The sequence below is a fragment of the Rhinopithecus roxellana genome, chromosome 12, assembly GCF_007565055.1.
Source record: "Rhinopithecus roxellana isolate Shanxi Qingling chromosome 12, ASM756505v1, whole genome shotgun sequence".
Taxonomy (NCBI): Eukaryota; Metazoa; Chordata; class Mammalia; order Primates; family Cercopithecidae; genus Rhinopithecus; species Rhinopithecus roxellana.
The window spans coordinates 2586288-2603313 of NC_044560.1; the positions used below are offsets into that span (position 1 = coordinate 2586288).

The window sequence follows — 17026 nt, forward strand, 5'->3', positions numbered from 1 at the left end:
GCGGTGGCTCACGCCTGTAATCCCAGGACTTTGGGTTGCCAAGGCAGGTAGATCACTTGAGGTCAGGAGTTCAAGACCAGCCTGGCCAACACAGTGAAACCCCATCTCTACTAAAAATACAAAAATTAGCTGGGCGTGGTGGTGTGTGCCTGTAATTCCAGCTACTAGGGAGGCTGATGCAGGAGAATCATTTGAACCCGGAAGACATAGGTTGCAGTGAGCTGAGATTGCGCCACTGCACTCCAGCCTGGTCAACAGAGGCAAGACTCTGCCTCAAAAAATAAATAAATAAATAAACAAATAAATAAATAAATAAACAAACAAACAAACCCAGTGTTACAGAAGAAATACAAATAAAAACCACAATGAGATACCACCTCACACCCACAAACATGGCTATAATCAAAAAGGCAGACAATAACAAGTGATGACAAGGATGTGGAGAAAATGGAACCCTCGGACACTGCTGGTGCAGCCATTTTGGAAAAACAATCTGGGCTGAGCGCAGTGGCTCACGCCTATAATCTCAGCAGTTTGGGAGGCCAAGGTGGGCAGATCACCTGAGGTCAGGAGTTAAGGCCAGACTGGCCAACGTGGAAAAACCCCATGCCTACTAAAGATATAAAAATTAGCCAGGCATAGTGGTAGGCGCCTGCAATTCCAGCTACTCAGGAGGCTGAAACAGGAGAACTGCTTGAACCTGGGAGGCAGAGGTTGCAGTGAGCTGAGATGGCACCACTGCACTCCAGCCTGGGCGACAGAGTGAGACTCCATCTCAAAAAAACAAACAAAAACAATTTGGTACTTCCTCAAAATATTAAAACATGGAGTCACCACATGGCTCAGCAACTCCACTGCTAGGCATATAGAGAATTAAAAATATATGTCTACATTGCAGAAATGTGGGTGTATAAAAAAGAAAAAAAAATTTAAAGAAAATATACGTTTACACAAAAACTTATACATGAATGCTCACAGCAGCACTATGCATAATAGCGAAAGAGTGGAAGCAACTCAAATGGCCATGAACAAATGGAAGGATAAACAAAATGCAGAACAGCCACACAATGGACTATTATTCAGCCATACGAAGGAAGGAAGTATTGGTATATATTACAACACAGAAGAACCTTGAAAATGTCATGCTAAATGAAAAAGCCAGACATAAAAGGCCACACATGGCATTATTCCATCATATGAAATGTTCAGAACAAATCCAGAGACAGAAAGACGAGTGGTTGCCAGGGGACAGGGAGTGGGAAGGTGAAGTGGTGTTTAATAGGTACACACAAGAGTTTCAGTCAGGCCGGGCGCGGTGGCTCAAGCCTGTAATCCCAGCACTTTGGGAGGCCGAGACGGGCGGATCATGAGGTCAGGAGATCGAGACCATCCTGGCTAATACGGTGAAACCCCGTCTCTACTAAAAAATACAAAAAACTAGCCGGGCGACGAGGCGGGCGCCTGTAGTCCCAGCTACTCGGGAGGCTGAGACAGGAGAATGGCGTGAACCCGGGAGGCGGAGCTTGCAGTGAGCTGAGAGCCGGCCACTGCACTCCAGCCTGGGCAGCAGAGCAAGACTCCGTCTCAAAAAAAAAAAAAAAAAAAAAGAGTTTCAGTCAGGAAAGATGCAAAAGTCCTCCCAATATTAAATAGCAGTGAGAACTGCACAATTCTATCAACATACCAAAAACAACTGAACTATACATTTAAAACTTAGAATTATATCTCAATAAAGCTATTATTTTAAAAGTAACAAGTGAACCCTCGGGTCTTAAAATTTTATGTAAACGTTTTATTAAGCTTTACTTAGATTATCATAGATAGGTCGATCTACCAAGATATGTCATTATTTCATTATTTTAAAAGTTACACGTGAACCTGGAAGTTTAAAAATGTTATATAAATGTTCTATTAAGCTTTACTTAGATAATCATAGATAGATTGATCTACCAAGATAGGCTTTCATTATTTCCCACTCACACTATACCTTGGGTATTCGTCAAAAGCATTCTTCCTAGATCCACAACAACTAACACAGGATTCTTGAATTTGAAATCATCAGGAAATATCACCTGAGGGGCAGAAATATCCAGTCGCACGGTCCATCGTTTACTCTCCTCCTGTACAAATAAAACAGTCATTAACCATAACTGCTGAAACCCAACAGCTTTATCCATGGTGCTCAAGCGTTTCTGGAAGCTGCAGCTGGGATTATGGAGAGACTTAGTGGTCTACTGTATTACAGCCAAAAGTCTAAGACAAAAGTAGATGTAAATGCTTGAGGATCTGAGAAATTACCACAGGCAAATATCTGAACGGCGGAGAAAAAAATAGCAAATAACTAAATAGGGGGATAGTCTATACTTAAGATTTTGTTTCTAATTTACAGGGTTTAATACTTTAAAGGATTATAGAAATTATAGAATTCAAATAAACATAGAACTCTAAACATTTTTACTTATTCAGGGGCATTGGTAACCACGAACTTCCATGCCAAAACATCTTAGTGAGAAACATAAGCTTTGACACTTGAAATATAAATAACACACCAATTCATGATTTGTTCATTGTTCTTCCCTTCAACCAAAATCAGCCTCAACCGTATGTATGTGGCAAAAGCTAATTTACGTTACCAAAAAGAAACCTCTCTTGTTTACGAGAATACTAATTGTCATACTTTATGTAGAAACATATATACACACACATACACACACACACACCCAAAAACAAAAAACAGGGCTAATTCTCCATCCCATACTACACACCTCATTTTACTTGGATCATTTCTGCTTCTCTGACACCTGTAACTTACTCTGCACTGTCCAAAAGATACCACACTTTTTCTCAATGTGCCACCTGCTGCTGTATTGTAGCAGTGCACCTCCATGTCACCTTAGAAACTGTGTTTTACTGGACTATTTTGATTTATAGAGACAAGGTCTCACTCTGTCGCTCAGGCTAGAATGCACATCATAGCTCACTGCACCCTCCAGTTCCTGGGCTCAAGCAATCCTCCCGCTTCAGCTTCCTGAACAGCTGGAACTATAGGTATGTGCTACCAGGCCCAGCTAATTTTTTTTTATTTTTTGTAGAGACAAGGTCTCACTATGTTGCCCAGGCTGGTCTCAAACTCCTGAGCTCAAATGATCCTCCCACCTCAGCCTCCCAAAATGCCGGGATTACAGGCATGGGCCACCTTGCCCAGCCTACCTACTGGACTGTGAAGATATCTCTTGGCCCTCCCTATCTATGGCATCCTCTTGACAGCTGGTCATTTGGCATCACAAAGTGCCTATCATCACACCCTAAAATAGAAGCTGGGGCATCATTCCAGTTGTCGCTTCTGGTAACAGTAAGTAAAAAAGAGAAACTCTCACGTGAAACATGCACAAAGTATCAGGTCTGGAAAATAGAACAAACACGAGTCTTTTTTTTTTTTTTCTTTTTTCTTTTTGAGATGGAGTCTCACTCTGTTGCCCCGGCTGGAGTGCAGTGGTGCAATCTCAATCCACTGCAACCTCCGCCTCCCAGGTTCAAGTGATTCTCCTGCCTCCGCCTCCCGAGTAGCTGGGATTACAGGAGACCACCACCATGCCCAGCTAATTCTTGTATTTTTAGCAGAGACAGGGTTTCACCATGTTGGCCAGGCTGGTCTCGAACTCCTGACCTCAAGTCATCTGCCCACCTCGGCCTCCCAAATTGCTGGAATCACAGATGTGAGCCATAGCACCCGGCACAAAGATGAGTCTTGAAAGTAACCTCATCCTGGTCCAAGGAGACACAGAATCTAGTCACAGTCACTCATTGTATTAGCTAAACCCTGACTATAAAAGACACAAGATTTTATTATCTGCTAGCTGATAAGGATTTAATATTTTCCGTGTCTTCAGTTAGCATAACTGATAAAAGTAAGCCTATCTACAGTAGGTAGTGACTTGATGGAAAGAATTCCTGCCCCTTCCACAATCCCCAAAGAGTGTTTATGGATGCCCACTTACAATGAAATCACCCACTAGCAAGCGATCAAGAGTTTGCCGGATTTCTGCCTTGGTCTGCATCTTCAGCTTGTTATATTGCCTTCGGGCAGCTTCAGCCACTCTCAGCTCAAGTTCAGACTGATAACCAAAACCTGCAAGATTGGAAATACACAGGAGAGTCAGAATTTTCACACGGCTGGGTGAACAAAAGTCCTACATCAATTCTCACCAAGAATTTCCATTAAAGTTTAAAAAAAAAAAAAAAAATCAGGCTGGGCATGGTGGCTCACACTCGTAATCCCAGCACTTTGGGAGGCCAAGGCGGGAGAATCACCTGAGCCCAGGAGACTGAGGCTGCAGTGAGCCATGATCACGCCATTGCAATCCAGCCTGGCGTGACAGAGCAAGACCCTGTCTCAAGAAAAAAAAAAAAAAATCAGTAACAACAGTTTCTTGCTCCAGTATGACCTGGCATAATACAGGGTAACAGGAATGAGACAAAAATGGGTAGTAGACCGTCATGGGGGAGAGGAGACAAGCGAGAGAAGCGTACCTAAGCTACTAGAATTTCTTAAGCCATTTTCTAAAATATTCCAAACTACTATATTTCCAAATTGTTAAAAAGCACTGAAAGAGAAAATGGAATTTCAAAGGAAGTGCCTTCTATGTTCTTTGTTTTTTCTTCTTATTCCTCTAAAACAAAGTCCCGCTCTGTCTCCTACGCTGGAGTGCAGTGGCGTGATCTTGCCTCACTGCAACCTCCACCTCCCAGGTTCAAGCAATTCTCCTGCCTCAGACTCCCGAGTAGCTGGGATTACAGGCGCATGCCACGACACCCAACTAATTTTTGTATTTTTAGTAGAGACAGGGTTTCACCATGTTGGCCAGGCTGGTCTTGAACTCCTGACCTCTAGTGATTTGCCTGCCTCAGCCTCCAAAAGTGCTGAGATTACAGGTGTGAATCACCACACCCAGCCTTTCTATATTCTTTTTAAGATAGGGTCTTGCTGTGTTGCCCAGGCTGGAGTGCAGTGGTGTAATCATAGCTCACTGTAGCCTTGAACTCCCAGTCTCAAGCAATCCTTCTGCTTCAGCCTCCCGAGTAGCTGGGGCTACAGGCACGCACCACCATGCCTGATTAATTTTTTTAAATTATTTTTAGTAGAGATGAGGTCTCCCTATGTTGCCCAGGCTAGTCTTAAACTCCTGGGCTCAAGCAATCCCCCAGCCTCGACCTCTCAAAGTTCTAGGATTACTGGTATGAGCCATTGTGCCTGGCCACCTTCTATATTCTATCAGTGACAGAGCAATGAAGTCACAGCATTTATGGCTACTGTTTATATGAAAAGACTAAAAAACTAGTCCAAAAACTAAAACAGCTTCATTGTAATAAAGGGGGAAGGGACATTTAAGAAAATACTATTGTTTTATAAATCTCCCTGTCCATAAAAGTACTTTTTCTGCACCTACTGTTTCAAATCTTTTTGGGGAACAAAGGGAGGCATAAATAAATCAATGATGACATTTAGAACTTTGCGGTATTTAATGCTGCACAAAGGATGTCAAAGAGACCACTGATCCTGTCATCTAGAAGGAAATTCTTGAACATTCCTGCTCAGTTCACTGGTCTAAAATATCCCGGGTAGCCAAGGAAACCACTGTCCTAGTGAAATAAAAGTACGGAGACCGTCGCTTTTCAGTTCCAAGATGCAGATTTCCAGTTACAATGCTGGCTGAAAATACAGCCGTGTGAAACCAATATCATGAAACTATTTTATGCCTGTAGTACTTTCATCTATTTTTGTAAGAATGTTTTGTAATTGAGAAACCTAAAAGAGATGATGAACTCCCTCACCCCATACTATTTTATTGCCTTTCAATCACTTTTGGTAATATTTTAAGATAGGTACTGATTCAAAGGTAGTGGCTTTCAAAAAGTACAGCTGCTATTCTTTGGTGCCATTATTCAGAATGACAGTATGACATAAAAATGGAAAAAAAAGAGAGAAATGAAAAGTATGACTACATGCATGCTAAGTGGAGGCAAACAAAGAGAAAATATTTAAGGATATAGATTTATCTTGGAAAAGACTGTCCACAAACTTCTACCCTGACTTAGTAACAGGACAGGGCAACCCGACTGACTTACTCTACAGACCTTTTTTGTTGCTATCAGAGCATCTGAAAAACCCTTGTCCAGGACACCAGAAATAACAATAAAGATGTTTTTAAAAAGGAAGATCAAACAAAAAAGTTAACCTGAGGTATGAACCTTTCCCTTGTAGAAAAAGTCTGCTACTTTTTTAATGGCCTGCGGATTGTATATGATGTTCAAGGGCCTTGTGCTGACATTGAGTCGCCTCTCAAAGTGGCTGTGTGCCGGATTTCTCTCATACAGCATCTCAAAAACTGGGTCATCTGGGTCTGCAGCTAAAGGAAAGAATAGGAATAAGAACATGGAACAAAGCAAAAACGATAACTTTATTCTTAATAGACCTGTGAGAAATTCTGGAAAAACAGACGTTTTCTAAATTATTTTCCAATTAGTTCACATTTATGCCTATCTTTAAAATAGAAAGCCTAATCAGGATTGACTGTTTAATTTTCCACAGGAATTACGTAGAATGGCCTGTTGTACTAGCTCCCATATCATGGAAACCAAGGACCTGAAGGCCCTGCAAGGTTGCCCAGTTAGTCTCAGGTTCGCATCTCCACTGAGAGAGGACCAGGCTGTCTCCAAGTCAAACCCGGGTGCACACAGCAAATCGCTGTGCACAAAACAGAAAACATTCCCTCTTTTACTACTGATCAAAGACTACTGATCTGGTTTTTGCTGGAAAGCCCCCCAAAAAGAATTTTTAAATTATTAAAAAAAAAAAAAAAAAAAGGTCAGGTATGGTGGCTCATACTTGTAATTCCAGCACTTTGAGAAGCCAAGGAGTTCAAGACTAGCCTGGACAACATGGCAAATCCCCATCTCTACTAAATACACTAAAACTATCCGGACATGGCACCACACGCCTGTAATCCCGGCCAGGGCATGGGAATTACTCGAACCCGGGAGGCAGAGGTTGCAGTGAGCCAAGACCACGCTACTGCACTCCAGCCTGGGCGACAGAGCAAGGCCCTGTCTTAAAGAAAAATTAATTTTAGCCGGGCGCGGTGGCTCAAGCCTGTAATCCCAGCACTGTGGGAGGCCGAGACGGGCGGATCATGAGGTCAGGAGATCGAGACCATCCTGGCTAACATGGTGAAACCCCGTCTCTACTAAAAAATACAAAAAACTAGCCGGGCGAGGTGGCGGGCACCTGTAGTCCCAGCTACTCGGGAGGCTGAGACAGGAGAATGGCGTGAACCCGGGAGGCGGAGCTTGCGATGAGCTGAGATCCGGCCACCGCACTCCAGCCCGGGTGATAGAGTGAGACTCCGTCTCCAAAAAAAAAAAAAAAAAAAAAAAAAAAAGAAAAATTAATTTTAAAAATTTAAAAATTTTTTTTAAAAAAGTAGGACAAATTACCTGGGTAATGATCACTTCTGTCTGCAGATGTAGTTTGCACACCAAAAGATTGTGAAACTCTGCCAACTTCTTTTTGCTATTAAACAAACACACAAAAATGCATAGACGTCAGGGTGAGAGGAGAGTAAATTCACTAAACAAACCATCTTACCCTTTAGCAACACACTCCCTTAGCACAATCAAATCAAAACCCACTTTACCTCAGACTGAGCACTTCCAGAATTGTTTCGTTTTCTGCCCTTTTCCCAATCTAGTGAGACCACATCTTTTCCTTTGTACTGACAATATGCTACTTTGCACTCAGCACATTTAATGAACAGTTGCTAAATGAAAATTAAACATGTCTAACTTTTCAAACTTTAAGTCTGCCTTCCCACCCTCTCCACAACCTTCCCCCAACCACAATAAAACTATGGACAGAATAAGGGGTTAACTATTCAACCATGTGGACAGTTTGTTGCCAACTTAAGATCAAAGATCTTATCGTTAATAATGTATATTTTGAAAATTATATATATATATATAGAAAACTTGAGATGTTTCTGTTTTGGGACCCTGGCAAGATGAGATTTCATGTCAGTGACTAAGGGTCAGAAGGCATGAAAATGACTGTTACATACAGAAGAAACCCGAACACTGAAATGCAGAAAATAGTGGTCTTATAGCATTTTCTTCCAAATCAGAGCAAAATAGAGTATGGTGGCTACAACACAGGAGTGCAAGAAGGCATAGCCATAAATCTCACCAACATTTTCTCTTTAACAAATTCAAGAAACTTCTCTAATCCCAGCACATCAGCCTCAAGATCATCAAATGTCAGAATGAATCAGGTATCATTCGCCTAAAACAGACTACAATTTACCAACACTTTAGATACATTCATTATCCCACTGTTGTACATACTGGATTAGGGAAGACTAGAAGAGGAAACATAGTTCCTTCTGTAGCCAGGTCTCGAAGAAACAGTCCACCCAACCGGACTGAAAGCAACGAGGAATTTCTTCGAGGAAGAGACTCTGCTAGAAGTTTTACATCTATAAAACATAAGTAAACTAGTTGATACAATGCTTATGAGAGCCTAATGTGTTTTTAAAAATATGAGATATTCTATTTCACAGAGGATTATTAGAGATGATGAACTATTTTTCCTTGAAATTAAACAAACAAACAAAAAAACCCTATCTATCTATCTATAGGCACATATTGGAGATATCACGGGTTTGGTTCCAGACCGCTGCAATAAAGTAAGGATCACAATAAAGCGAGTCACACAAATTTTTTGGTTTCCCAGTGCACAGAAAAGTGATGTTGACACTATACAGTAGTCTACTGAGTGTGCAATAGCATTATGCCTGAAACTACAATACAGATACCTTAATTTTAAAATATTTTATTGCTAGAAAGTACTAACAATCCTCTGAGTCTTCAGCGAGTTGTAATCTTCTTGCTGGTGGAAGGTCCTGCCTACATGTCAATGCCTGCTGACTGATCAGGGTGTGGTTGCTGAAGTGTTGGGGTTACTGTGGTGATTTCTCAAAATAAGACAACAATGAAGTTTGCTCCATCAACTGACTCTTCCTTTCACAGAAGATTTCTCTGTAGCAGGTGATGCTGTTTGATAAAGCATGTGTTTAACCACAGTAGAACTTTTTTCAAAACCACAGTCAATCCTCTCAAACCCTGCCATTAGCAAGTAAGTTTATTTAGCATCCTAAAAACTTTGTTGTCATTTCCTTTTTTTATTGTGTTTTCTTTTTTGAGACAGGGTCTCGCTTTGTCACCCAGGCTGGAGTGCAGTGGTGCAATCATAGCTCACTATAACTTCAGAGTCCTGAGCTCAAGGGATCCTCGTACCTCCCAAGTAGCTAGGACTACAGGTGTATGCCACCACAACCAACTAATTTTTTTTTTTTTTATTTTTAGTAGGTCTTGCTGTGTTGCCCAGGCTGGTCGTGAACTCCTGGCCTGAAATGATCCTCCTGCCTTGGCCTCCCAAAGCGCTGGGATTACAGGCATGAGCCACCACACCCAGCCTTTGGTTGTCATTTCAACAGTGTTCACTGTATCTTCACCAGGAGCAGATTCCATCTCAAGAAACCACCTTCTTTCCTCATCCGTAAGAAATAACTCTTCATCCATTCAAGTTTGATAACAAGATTACAGCAATTCAGTCACATTTTCAGGTTCGACTTCTAATTCTAGTTCTCTTGCTATTTACCCCACATTTGCAGTTACTTCCTCCACTTAAGTCTTGAATCCCTCAAAGTTATCCAAGAGGGTTGATTTCTTCCAAACTCCTGTTAATGTTGATATTTTGACCTCCTTCCACGAATTACAAACGTTCTTCATGGCATCTAGAATGGTGAATCCTTTCCCGAAGCTTCTCTATATACTTTACTCAGGTCCATCAGAGGAATCACTATTTATGGCAGCTATAGCCTATGAAATGTATTTTTTTTTTTTTTTTTTTTGAGACGGAGTCTCGCTGTGTTGCCCAGGCTGGAGTGCGGTGGCCGGATCTTGGCTCACTGCAAGCTCCGTCTCCCGGGTTCACGCCATTCTCCTGCCTCAGCCTGAGCTGGGACTACAGGCGCCCGCCACCTCGCCCGGCTAGTTTTTTTGTATTTTTTAGTAGAGACGGGGTTTCACCGGGTTAGCCAGGATGGTCTCGATCTCCTGACCTCGTGATCCGCCCGTCTCAGCCTCCCAAAGTGCTGGGATTACAGGCTTGAACCACCGCGCCCGGCTGAAATGTATTTCTTAAATAATAAAAATTGAGGCTGGGAGTGGTGACTCACACCTATAATCCCAGCACTTCTGGGGGCTGAAGCAGGAGGATCGTCTGAGGCCAGGAGTTTGAGACCACCCTGGCCAACAAAGTGAGAGCTCATCTCTGAATAAATTAAGTAATTAATTAAAGAAACAAACAAACTTGAAAGTTGAAATTACTCCTGGATCCATGGGCTGCAGAATGGATGCTGTGTTAGCAGGCATGAAAACACCACCAATTTCTTTATACTTCTCCCAGCAGAGGTCTTGGGTGACTAGATGCATTATCCACGAGCAGTAATATTTTGAAAGGAATCTTTTTTTCTGAGCAGTAGGTCTCAATAGCAGCCTTAAAATCTTCAGTAAACCATGCTGTAAACAGATAGGCTGTCATCATCCAAGCTTTGTTGCTCCATTGATAGAACACAAGCAGAGGAGATTGAGCATAATTCTTAAGGGCCCTGGGATTTTCAGAAAGGTAAATCAGCAACTTAAAGTCACCAGCTGCACTGGCCCCTAACAAGAGAGTCAGTCTGTCCTTTGAAGCTTTGAAGCCAGGCATTGACTTCTCCTCTCTAGCTATGAAAAGTCCTAGATGGCATCTTCTTCCAATAGCAGGCTTTTTCATCTACAATGAAAATCTGTCATTTAGTATAGCAAGGATCTTAGCTGGATCTTCTGGATAACTTGCTGCAGCTTCCCCATCAGCACTGGCTGCTTCGCCTTGCACTTTCATGTTATAGAGATGGCTTCTTTCCTCCAAATTCATGAACCAACCTCTGCGAGCTTCAAACTCTTCTTCTGCAGTTTCCTCTCCTCTCTCAGCCTTCCCAGAACTGAAATGAGTTCAGGCCTTGCTGTGCTTTAGGCTTTGGCTTAAGGGAAGGCTGTGGCTACTTTGATCTTCTATCCAGACCATTCAAACTTTCTTCATTGCAGCAGTAAGGCTGTTTTGCTTTCTGATCATTCGTGTGTTTGCTGAAGTAGCACTTTTATTAATAATTTCCTTCAAGAACTTTTCCTTTGCATTCACAACTTGGCTAACTGTTTGGCACAAGTGGCCTAGCTTTTGGCCTATCTCAGCTTTCGACATGTCTTCCTCACTAAGCTTAATCACGTTTAGCTTTTGATTTAAAGTGAAAGATGTGCACGTTTAGCTTCTGATTTAAAATGAGAGACATGTGACTCTTCCTTTCACCTGAACATTTAGAAGCCATTGTAGGTTTATTAATTAGCCAGATTTCAACATTGTGTCTCAGGTAATAGGGAGGCCCGAGGAGAGGAAAAGAGACAAGGAAATGGCCAGTCGGTGAAACAGTTGGAACATACACAGTATTTACAGTTACCATCTTTGATGGGCATGGTTCATGGCACTCCAAAACAAATAAAATAATAACATTACAAATCAGATCACCATAACAGAATAATCATGGAAAAGTCTGAAATATTGGGCAAATTACCAAAATGTGACACAGAGACACAAAGTGAGCACATGCTGTTGGAAAAATGGCACCTGTAGACTTGCTCATTTTCAAATCTTCAATTTGTAAAAAATGCAGTGTCTATGAAGTGCAATCAGGCAAAGTGCAATAAAATGAAGTGTGCCTGTATCTACCCAGCTATCTAAACATACAAAGACCGTTAGAAGTTTCCCAGCAGAATGAATTTTAAATAGCACCTTTTCAATTCAGTTCAAGTAATCTGCTAGTTAATACTAAGTTTATGACAGCTCAATTTTCTACAGTATGAAGTCAAACAAACTGGCTTTTAAAAAAAAAATCATTTGTCCTTCTTCAACTACTGAGGAATCTCAAATAAGTTACTGTTTTATGGACTGAAATAAAAATATCTGTGAGATGTCCAAACCAATATCTGCATATTTATACACCTTTAATTCAAAGTCACAAAAAGAAGGCAAATAATGTCCAGTCCATCCTCATTATTCACAGATTCCGTATTTGCACATTTGCTTACTTGCTAAAATTTGTAACCCCAAAATTAATCCTCATGGCACTGTCGGTCATTCAGACACTCACAAAGCAGAAAAAAATTCAAGCCGCCTGATGTGCACATTCCCACCTGAGTTCAAACAAGGCAACGCTCTGTCTCCTCGTTTTAGCTCTCACACTGTGAACAAACATCCTTCCCATGGTCTTCTATTTAGAGCCATGTTTTTCATGCTTCTGTGCTTTTTGCTTGCGGTTTCACTGTTTAAAACAATCCCCTAGTGCTAAAGTGCTGTCTAGTGGTCCTGAGTGCAAGAAGACTGTGATGTGCGTTACAAAAATAATATGAGGCCAGGCGCGGTGGCTCACACCTGTAATCCCAACACTTTGGGAGGCTGAGGCGGGCAGATCACGAGGTCAGGAGATCAAGACCATCCTGGCTAACACAGTGAAACCCCGTCTCTACTAAAAATACAAAAATAATTAGCCAGGAGTGGTGGTGGGCGCCTGTAGTCCCAGCTACTTGGGAGGCTGAGGCAGGAGAATGGCGTGAACCCAGGAGGCAGAACTTGCAGTGAGACGAGATTGCGCCACTGCACTCCAGCCTGGGCAACAAAGTGAGACTCCGTCTCAAAAAAAAAAAAAAATGAGTATTAGAGAAACTTCATGCAGGCATGAGTCATAGTGCTATAGGCCATGAGTTCAATGTTAATAAATCAATAACACAATGCTCCTTGACTTAGGATGGAGTTATGATAAACCCACCATAAGCTGAAAATATCGTAAGTCAGCTGAGCACAATGCCTCATGCCTGTAATCCCAGCAGTTCGGGAACCCAAGGAGGGTGGATTACTTGAGGTCAGGAGTTCAAGACCAGCCTGGCCAACATGGCGAAACCCTGTCTCCACTAAAAATACAAAAATTAGCTGGGCATGGTGGTGTGCACCTGTAGTCCCAGCTATTCAGGAGGCTGAGGCAGGAAAATCGCTTGAACCCAAGAGGCAGAGGTTGCAGTGACCAGAGATCACACTACTGCACTCCAGCCTAGGCGACAGAGCAAGACTCTGTCTCAAAAAGAAAGAAAGAAAAAGAAAAGAAAAGAAAAGAAAAAAAGAGAAAGAAAGAAAGAGAGAGAGAGAGAGAGAGAGAGAAAGAAAGGAAGGAAGGAAGGAAGGAAGGAAGGAAGGAAGGAAGGAAGGAAGGAAGGAAGGAAGGAAGGAAGGAAGGAAGGAAGGAAGGAAGGAAGGAAGAAAGGAAGAAAATATCATAAGTCAAAAATGCATTTCATACACCTAACCTACTGGACATCACAGCTTGGCCTAGCCCACCTTAAAAGTGCTCAGAACACTTACATTAGCCTACAGGTAGGCAAAATCATCTAGCAACACAGTCCACTGTAGACTATTAGCTGCTTACCTCATGATCGCATGGCTGACTGGGAGCTGTGGCTCACTGTTGCTGCCCAGCATCTTCAGAGAATATCATACTACCTACCTTTAGCCCAGGAAAAGATCAAAATTCAAAATCCAAAGTATGACTTCTATTGAATGTGTAGCACTTTTGTGCCACTTGTAAAGTCAAAAAATCCAAAGTCAAAGTATCCTAAGTCGAGGACTGTCTGTATATCTATATTAAATGTCTTTAAATACAGACACACATTTTAAAAGTAAGGTTAGGTACTGATCAATTGATGAACGTTATGACCAGAGGTTCACATGAACCTAACCCAGTAGTTCCCCTAAGAGCAATGGTTCCACATTGGGTAATACAGTTTTCGCACTGACTTTCTAGACTATCACTACAGCGAATAATGAGAATCGCCTGGACATTGGCCCACAGAGAGACAACAGTGGCAGGTAGTTTCTTAGGGGCAGTGTACCTGAAAACTCGAGCTGCATGAAAGCACTTTCATTCATTTGAGGAGTTCCTTGCTCCTTGTGTAACAGAGTCACTGTACCTCGCTGCAACTGCAAATTCAGTTTGGCAAAGACATGATCTCGCTTTGTATATGTGTTCATACACGAGGCATCTGCAGTGGGGTCAAAAAACTCCTCAGTGCCTAAATGGTAAGGGAGAAAAGACTGTAAGAAAAAACATGGAATAAAAAAGCACCAGCAAGCAGACTGATCACAGTTATGATGATGTTAGTTTAACTATTTTTCCCTGTGTTAAGGAAGAACTCCAAAGTCATGGGTGACTGTTTTATAGTATTTCCTAATGTAAAACAACCCTAATTGTTTTTTAAGGGATCTTATCAACTTATTATCAAACCAGGAAGGATAAGATTCATGATAAGGGACGGTACAAAGCAGTGCTGCCCAGTATGGTGAAATGGTCCACATCTGTGATGTCCAGTACAGTGGCCACTAACCACATGTGGCTACCGAGCACTGGGAGCACAACGTGGCTAATGTGCTAGTGCAATTAAGAAATTAAATTTTTACTTGTATTCAATTTGAATTAAATTTTAGTAGCCATTTGTGCTTATGGCTAGATATCGGACACTGCAGGTTTAAGAGAGGCTCTAGACTGGTATTCAAATTTCAGAGTTTAAAATTGTTGAACTTGTTCAAATTTAGCTCTTTTACAACCTCTGCCTCTCAGCTCTATCTGAAACTGCATTAATATGTACACTTAGTCACAAAGTTACAAATGGAGTATCTCCCAAAATATTTCTTCTCTTAGCCTCTATGAACATAAACTGTTTTTCAAATATCTACTTTTGTTAAATTTGAAAAATACCACAAGCTGTTGCACAAATAACAGACCACTTTGTTTGAATCAAGTGAAGGCCAGCTCCCACCGTACCCAGGATCTCTTCGGGAATCCACTGCTCCTGTTGCTCTGCTGACAGTCCCTCAACCACATTCCCTTCTGGGGTTTGCTGCCCGTACCAGCCACCCCATCCAGGAAACCAGGACTGAAGATACTGCAGCATCCCACTGCCTCCACCAGGTTCTGGGTCTCCCGGAGAGGCTCCTGGAGAATCAAACTGAGGCTCCCGCAGACTCTGTGTCAATCACAAAGGAGCACAGGTGAGTACTCAAAGATAACAGCAAGCTGTGACATGCGCTGTTTCCCCCACAGGAGCATACGCACATCAAAACTGCAGCACTCGGGGTGTGCTGGGTCTGAACAAATCCTCTTGTAGAGGATTTCTTACCTCTGCTAGTTCTTCTTGTTTGTGAAATCGATCATGAACCAGTTCACGCAAAATCTTCAATTCCTCAAAGCTCTGTTCCTCTTCAATCCGACACATTTCCTCCTGTTTGGGTGAAAACAAAAGCAAATAAACAAAAACACAAACGTTGTACATCCAGAGACACTGGACACCCTCACAAGCCACTAAAAGTACAGCACAGGAAACTCTCTGGTCCCCTGCATTTCCACTGAAGGCCAAGAAACAAGATAAATAGTTCCATGATTGCTGTTTCTGACTTAAGCAGCTTTCCATATAATCCAGTAGAAGTTATTTGGTCTTAAAAACATCACTAACAATTCTCCAGAAATTGAGCTCTATGAAAGAAGGGGGGAAAAATATCACTAACAAGTTTCATCATATCTGAGATGAATGGTGAATGGAGAGGGAATGAGGAAGAGCAGTACTCAGTTTTAAGAGTCATTAAAGCGTATGGACTGTTGCAGCACCCACATTTTGAACAGCACTGACCCCATTTACAAAGGGCTTCCACATGTATTAGCTCAGATGAGCAGTAAGCAGCCTAGTTATCGCTCTTCCTGAAACCCAGGACCAAGTTTCCACAGGAAGTGTGCAGGCTCCAGCTCTTTTACAATTCATGTAGGAAATTAGCAAGAACGTGGTCATTTTCACTTGTTTCACACTAGTTAGGAAAGAACCATGATACCCAGCTAATTTTTTAAAAGCAGAATTAGCTGTCCTGAACTGCTTCTTACACCGTAACATTAAGAAAAAAGGAGATTTTACATGTTTACTCGCTCATCTCAGTTGTAAATGAGATTTTCTCTCCCTCTGTGTCTTTGCCTGTGTCTTTAAGACAATCATCCAAGGGCTGGGCGCAGTGGCTCAGGTCTGTAATCCCAGTACTTTGGGAGGTCAAAGCGGGCAAACCGCTTGAGCCCAGGAGTTCCAGATCAGCCTGGGCAGCATAGCAAAACCCTGTCTCTATAAAAGATACAAAACAGCCGGGTATGGTGACGTGCAACTACTCAGGAGGCTGAGGTGGGAGGATCCCTTCAGCCAAGGAGGCTGAGGTTGCAGTGAGCCAAGATTGCACCACTGAACTCCAGCAAGGATGACAGAAGGAGATCCTGTCTCAGAAAAAAAAAGGGTAGGCTGGGGGCGGTGGAGGCTGAGGCAGGCAGATCACTTAAGCTCATGAGTTCAAGACCAGCCTGGGCAGAAGGGTGAAACCCCATCTCCACAAAAAATAAAAAATTAGACACTTGTGATGCGGGCCTATAGTCCCAGCTACTTGAGAGGCTGAGGTGGGAGAATGGCTTGAGCCCAGGGGGCAGAGGTTGCAGTGAGCATGATCACGCCACTGTATTCCAGCCTAGACAATAGAGCCAGACCTTGTCTCAAAAAAAATTTAAAAAAAGGAAAGAAAAGAGAAAAGAAAACCATCCACAATGTCTGGTTTATTTTATCCTTCTCATAAGGTTCCTGCGTCAGTAACCATGTCTGACACTGATGATAAAAGCATTAGCAAAGTGAGTGGGCCACAGCCTCAGGGTGCTGGCAGGAGAGGCGCTAACCACTAGGGATTCAGCATTGCCCTCAGTGACCACACAGCAGGAGCTGAAGGGAAAAGTACTCCTTTGTGCTTGGAAGAGTC

General features: G+C 42.3%; 1 protein-coding gene across 6 annotated transcripts in view; it reads right to left on the reverse strand.

Annotated features, from left to right (window-relative positions):
* VPS13D (vacuolar protein sorting 13 homolog D) overlaps positions 1 to 17026 on the reverse strand; it is a 294906-nt gene that overhangs the window by 246044 nt on the left and 31836 nt on the right. For 5 of the 6 annotated variants that reach the window (XR_004060385.1, XM_030942225.1, XM_030942226.1 and 2 more), the window contains 8 exons: positions 15373 to 15474; positions 15018 to 15219; positions 14089 to 14268; positions 8398 to 8528; positions 7495 to 7570; positions 6237 to 6407; positions 3999 to 4129; positions 1988 to 2120 (listed from right to left, as the gene is read on the reverse strand). Coding sequence is in view for 5 of the 6 variants with exons in the window: in XM_030942225.1 (XP_030798085.1) it covers positions 1988 to 2120; positions 3999 to 4129; positions 6237 to 6407; positions 7495 to 7570; positions 8398 to 8528; positions 14089 to 14268; positions 15018 to 15219; positions 15373 to 15474 (1126 nt within the window). In the remaining variant the exon portion in view is untranslated. Of the gene's footprint in view, positions 1 to 1987; positions 2121 to 3998; positions 4130 to 6236; positions 6408 to 7494; positions 7571 to 8397; positions 8529 to 14088; positions 14269 to 15017; positions 15220 to 15372; positions 15475 to 17026 lie in introns of those variants that run through there. The other variant, XM_030942228.1, reaches the window with a different exon arrangement.